General features: G+C 45.7%; 1 protein-coding gene across 1 annotated transcript; it reads right to left on the bottom strand.

Moving 5' to 3' along the window:
* Positions 1-2681: 2681 nt before the first annotated feature.
* Positions 2682-5589, bottom strand: LOC142492327 (uncharacterized). The gene is made up of 2 exons (XM_075594979.1): positions 5448-5589; positions 2682-3411 (listed from the first exon to the last, which is right to left on the bottom strand). Exons 1-2 carry the CDS (start codon positions 5587-5589, stop codon positions 2915-2917), a joined length of 639 nt encoding a protein of 212 aa, XP_075451094.1. The 3' UTR covers positions 2682-2914.
* Positions 5590-5946: the final 357 nt, after the last annotated feature.

Genomic DNA, 5946 nt, shown 5'->3' with positions numbered 1-5946 from the left:
CACACAGTGTTCGCGTCATTGTACGTGTGATAAAGGGGAGAGACAGTCTGTCTATACGTGTATCTGTCTGTGTCCGTCTATACGTGTGTCTGTCTATACGTGTATCTGTCTCATTCCGTCTATACGTGTATCTGTCTCTGTCCGTCTATACGTGTGTCTGTGTCTGTCCGTCTATACGTGTGTCTGTCTATATGTGTATCAGTGTCTTTTCAGTCGACATTAATTTGTATGTGTTTTTGTCAATAGGTGTGTGCCTATTTGTGTTTTTGTTTATGTACAGAAGGGGGTGCTGGATTGTGGGATAAAAACCCGAGGCACAGCAAGTACAGACTGAGGGTGATTTGTAAGGTGTTGGAGCTACACGAAATGTTGTGATTGAGGAGTGACATAGGGACAGGTGATTTGTGTCTTAGATAATTTAACATATGAGGTGTTTTCGGATTAAGCAAAAGAAAAATTGTGTTTACAAATTGGTTATCAATATGTTATATGTAATATTGTTTGTTTATTATCCTGTTATCCTTTTATTTACCATTTTTACTTTTTATATGTTTCACAGATTTCTTTCAACTGGAATCTCTTTTCGCGGACTGGCATTTTCGTTCAAGATGGGTATCTCCACCGTTGGACATATCGTTTATCAGACATGTGATGCTATTCACAAAACATTCCAATCTGTACATATGCCATTTCCGACCATCCAAATTTTGAGTGACGTGGCTACTGAATATTACAACTCATGGAATTTTCCGAATTGTGTGGGTTCAATTGATGGAAAACACATCCGCATTAAAAATCCTAAACATTCTGGGTCTATGTATTATAATTATAAACACTTTTTTTCAATAGTCTTTCAAGCTGTTGCCGATGCAAAATATAAATTTATAGCTATAGATCTTGGAGCTTTTGGCAAACAAAGTGATGGCGGTGTTTTCAGGGCCTCCTCATTGTACAAACTAATAGAAAATAAGACTTTGCTGTTGCCTTCAGACAAAGCCTTGCCACTTTGCGCAACAAACATCATACTGCCACATGTTCTGTTAGCGGATGAGGCATATCCACTGCTCTCGTACGTTATGAAGCCATACAGTAGACAACGACTATCTAAACAAGAAGAAATATTTAATTATAGACTTTCGCGCGCAAGACGGTGTGTGGAGTGTGCCTTTGGCATTATGTCTGCAAAATGGAGAATTCTGTTGAAATCTATTGAAACTAATGTACCCAATGCAAAACGAATTGTGAAATGTGTGGCTATTCTACATAACATTGTGATCGATTTGGAAGGCAGTCACGAGGTGAAAGGATTGACTAGTGTGCCTATTTTTGATGCCCATCTTTCTCGAAGCAGGGCAAATAGTGCATCAAGTGTTTTGGCAAAAAACATTCGCAATTCATTTAAGGATTTTTTTAATGGCGAAGGAGCAGTACCATGGCAAAATCATGTATAGAAATGTTTGGAAACCTGGTTATGTACGTGATGATATGGTGAACACTATAACACATACACTTTATTATAACAATGAAATAAAGGGGTAATAAAACTATTATTAAAAGCTTGTATCCTTAATATATGAACAGCACATTTAGTGTTCAAATATTATATTCCCAAGCGTTTAATTCTAGTTTTATCACCCTCCCTTATTTTAATAGTTATAATAAAGTGTATGTTTAAAAGTGCTCGCAATATCATCTTTTGTTTGGAGTGCCATTCAAAGTTTCTATTTTTTTTTATTGTTTTTTTTCCTGTCTTCTAACCTGGTTATGTGTAATCATTGTTACAATAAATAATATTGTGTGCAATGTGTAACCCATGATATAGCTATATCGGGTATAAATAAATGTTGTGCTTTAAATATTTAACATCGTATGCATAATTTAAATGTCAATGTGTCTAACAAGTATGCATTTATTCTTCATAAAGTTTAAATAATGAAAGACGATTTTTTTTGTCTCATTGCGCGCCGCATTGGGGTTGCCTGACATGAGTCACCCTTTCTACACAAGGACGAGCACGACATGGAGTGGTTGAGCTGCCAGACAGGGTCAAAAATTAAGAGAATCATGTTTCTGCGCTACTACCGGTGTGTGCGTGTGTGCTCGCGTGTGTCTGCGTGCAGGATTGTAAAACCAAAAAAAAAATTATTTTAAACATTTGTTGTTCTTTAAAAAATGTTATTTAGGACTTACTTTCACTCACAAAATACATGCACACATACATTACCTGCAGCTCCCGACTCTATACACAGAAAAGTCTGAGGCACGTGCCCTCGCGTTCGCATAGGCACGCACGGATGCATGCTGTATATAACACTTATGAGCCGTTATTGCGTCTAAGGTAATGCTGACAGACGCATTTGTGAGCTGCCGTTTGCTTATTGGGGGATATGAACTTACTTGCGAGTGTACTTAACGTGAGTGTCCTTAAACAGGTATGGCTGTACAGTTTACGAAATATCAACATCCTAAATTAAGGCACCTGTGAAAGACATATAAGCCCACATCCAGCACATCCCACATGCCCGCCACACATCACACACTCACACACACGTGCATGACAGAATTAAAATCATGTATGTTTGGAAAATAAGTGTCATTTACACATGTGAAAATACAATTTTTTTGTAATAAACTTTAAATAACAATATTAAAACTTAAATAACAACTTACAACAACAGGTTCAACATAACTGAAACTTAAGAGACCATTAACGAACACAATCTTGATGTTTCAAAGAATCAGCGACGTAGTGTCCTTAGGACACAGGCTTGGATTTCTTGCCGAAGTTCCATATTTTCTGCAGGTGGCAGGTTTTGGAGAAACGGCAAGAGGCTTTTGAGAAAATCCATATTAGCGTCTGATGGGCCAGCTAACATGTTTTGCATCATTGCAATTTTCTTTCCTTCCATGACAACTAGATCATTAAAGTTGTGAACCACCTTTTTTTTTTTTTGGCCGGCTCCATGGTTGGTTCCACGCTATGCTCCATGCTAGAGTCCAAGCTGTGTGCCAAGCTGGGTTCCACGCTTTGGGACAGCACCTGAAAAACAGCATCGTCCACATGAACGATCTCCGGCATGTCGAGACCGTCCTGTGAATAGAACACAGGCCCCACTTCTGCACCATCATCTGTGTGCTGCGAAAGCGATGATGGTGTACAGGGTCTGGACACATATGGAACCGACACATAATTTGGACCCGTACCAGACGTTGATGGACGGTCCAGATTAGATTCCGTAATGGCTGGTTTCATCTGGTCTTGTAGGAAAATCATGTTCTTGAAAAACGGCCAGTTGGAATGTGTGTCCTTACTGCTGGGACCAGCATCACCGGAGCGTATAGCCGGGAGTTTCCTTATCTCGCGCCTGAACGAATCACGAAGATTTTTCCATTTTCCCTTCACAATGAGAACTACAAAAAAAATGTAAAAAAAAAACATATTTCAATACCATGTAAGGTCCAACACAATTTTAATGAAAACAGTGGCAATTTGTTTGACCTGTTGCAGGAACACACATGTACCTGTCCATCCCCCCCTACCTGCCCTTTGGCACCCCGCCCCTCCCTGCCCTTTGCCCCCCCCCCACCATCCCTCCTAATGCCCTTTGCCCCCCCGCCCTCCCTGTGTGTGTGTGTAAACATGTGTGTGTGTATACATGTGTGTGTGTGTCTATACATGTGTGTGTGTATACATGTGTGTGTGTGTGTGTATACATGTGTGTGTGTATACATGATGTGTATGTATACGTGTGTGTGTATGTTTACATGTGTGTGTGTATGACTCCATGTGTGTGTGTGTACGTGTACATGTGTGTGCGTGTCTACGTGTGTGCGTGTCTACGTGTGTGCGTGTCTACGTGTGTGTGCGTGTATACGTCTGCGTGTCAACGTGTGCGTGTGTGTATACGTGTGTCTACGTGTGTGTGTATACGTGTGTGTACGTGTGTGTATACGTGTGTCTGTGTGTATACGTGTTTGTCTGTGTGTGTACGTCTGTGTGTGTGTGTGTACGGAGGGATCAGGCTGGAGATGAAGGAATTTGTGTGGGGGGGGGAGACGTTGCAGGTGGCGCCGGGTAGGCTGGGCTTTGCTGTGAGGGGGGGTGGGAGAGGTGAGGCGGTGCCGAGGAGTGTGCGGCGAGGGCCGTGGGTATGCTGCCTCACCCATCCGTGTTGTGACCGCTCCCCCGCTGTGTCCCGGGCGCTCGATCCGCTCCCCCGCTGACTGTAGTGGTGCCGGGGTGTGAGCTTGGGGGGGTGGGGGGGTGTGTGTGTGTGTGACACTGTGTGTGTGTGTGTGACACTGTGTGTGTGTGTGTGTGTGTGTGACACTGTGTGTCCTTTGGCCCGTCACTCCGCCTCAGGCCAATGAGAGGTGTGCGTGGGCGGGCGGGCCAAGGGAGCCATCTCATTGGCCTAAGGCGGAGTGACGGTCCAAAGGTCACACACACACACACACACACACACACACACACACACACACACACACACACACACACACACACACACACACACCCTCTGTCCGCCCCCCCCCCCATCACGTGCGCCGCCCTGCACCGGCTACCGGACGGAGGGGAAGCGCGACACGCCCCTAATACCCCAGCCGCCAACGCTCCCTTACCTCCCCGGCAAAACCTCCCCGGCCGCTGGGGGGCCAAGCAGCCTCCTCGGATCTGCGCCAGTCCCACTCTCCACCACCTCTCACTCCCGTCGTGTGTGTGTGCGTGTGTGTGTGTGTGCGTGTGTGTGTGTGGAGAGGGACATTTTACTCCTGCCAACAATTTGTGCCTCATTTTCACACCTACCCCTGTCCTTCACCTACCCCTGGCCTTTGCCCCCCTCCCCGCGCTTTTTTCACCCTCCCCTCCCCGCCCTTTCCCCCCTGCCATCCCCGCCCTTTTTTCACCCTCCCCTCCCCGCCCTTTCCCCCCCTCCCCTCCCCGCCCTTTCCCCCCCTCCCCTCCCCGCCCTTTTTTCACCCTCCCCTCCCCGCCCTTTCCCCCCCTCCCCTCCCCGCCCTTTTTTCACCCTCCCCTCCCCGCCCTTTCCCCCCCTCCCCTCCCCACCCTTTTTTCACCCTCCCCCCCCGCCCTTTCCCCCCCTCCCCTCCCCGCCCTTTTTTCACCCTCCCCTCCCTGCCTTTTCCCCCCCTCCCCGCCCTTTCCCCCCCTCCCATCCACGCCCTTTCCCCCCTCCCCTCCCCACCCTTTTTTCACCCTCCCCTCCCCGCCCTTTCCCCCCCTGCCATCCCCGCCCTTTGCCCCCCTCCCCGCCCTTTGCCCACCGCACACACCCCGCCCTTAAAATTAACAATAGCAATAGTAATACAAAATAATTTTTATTTATCATAGTAATTTACGCACGTGCCACCGCCCAGAAGACGGTGGCGCGGACACGCAAATGCATGCTTCCCAAGTCCCCTCTGTTAACGTGGGCAATAATATTTACCTGTCGTAGACATAATTTCAGCAATCTCTCGCCATGCCTTGTCGGTCTTGTATCTATCATGATACCCAGGACAACGCTGATCCCAAAGCGGAGAACGCAGCTGAACTTCCGAAATAAGAACTTCTATTGCAGCACTATCCATTGTGCAAAGTATTTTTTGTTAAGTATGAAAAAAAAAATTTACAACACTAAATAACAAAAAATAAAATATATTTTGATATAAACTATATTTCAATGCAAATGAATACTTTATATAACTTTAGAAAAGCAGCTCAGTAGAAACTGCTTCTCTCTCGTGACCAAACAATGAAAGAACTGAACTGACAAAAAAAACTTTATTCGGTGCATGGAGACATAGGAGGGGACACAGACAGAGAGCAGGGATCAGTGTTGCAGTCTTGAAATCATTCTGAAGAATGATTTCATTGGCTGCCTGGGTCCCTGTGACGCTGCTTCAGCTCCAAGAAACGAAATTTTCGTTTACTGAAGCTGTCGTCAG

This window comes from Ascaphus truei, chromosome 4, assembly GCF_040206685.1.
Source record: "Ascaphus truei isolate aAscTru1 chromosome 4, aAscTru1.hap1, whole genome shotgun sequence".
Lineage (NCBI taxonomy): Eukaryota > Metazoa > Chordata > Amphibia > Anura > Ascaphidae > Ascaphus > Ascaphus truei.
The sequence above is the reverse complement of the archived record's forward strand: the minus strand, read 5'-3'. Positions and strand labels throughout refer to the sequence as shown.

Coding starts and splice junctions, on each gene's coding strand:
- LOC142492327 (XM_075594979.1), bottom strand. CDS start 5,589: ATGGATAGTGCTGCAATAGAAGTTCTTATTTCGGAAGTTCAGCTGCGT. Junction 3,412..5,447: donor TGAAATTATGTCTACGACAG/GTAAATATTATT, acceptor TTTTTTTTGTAG/TTCTCATTGTGAAGGGAAAA.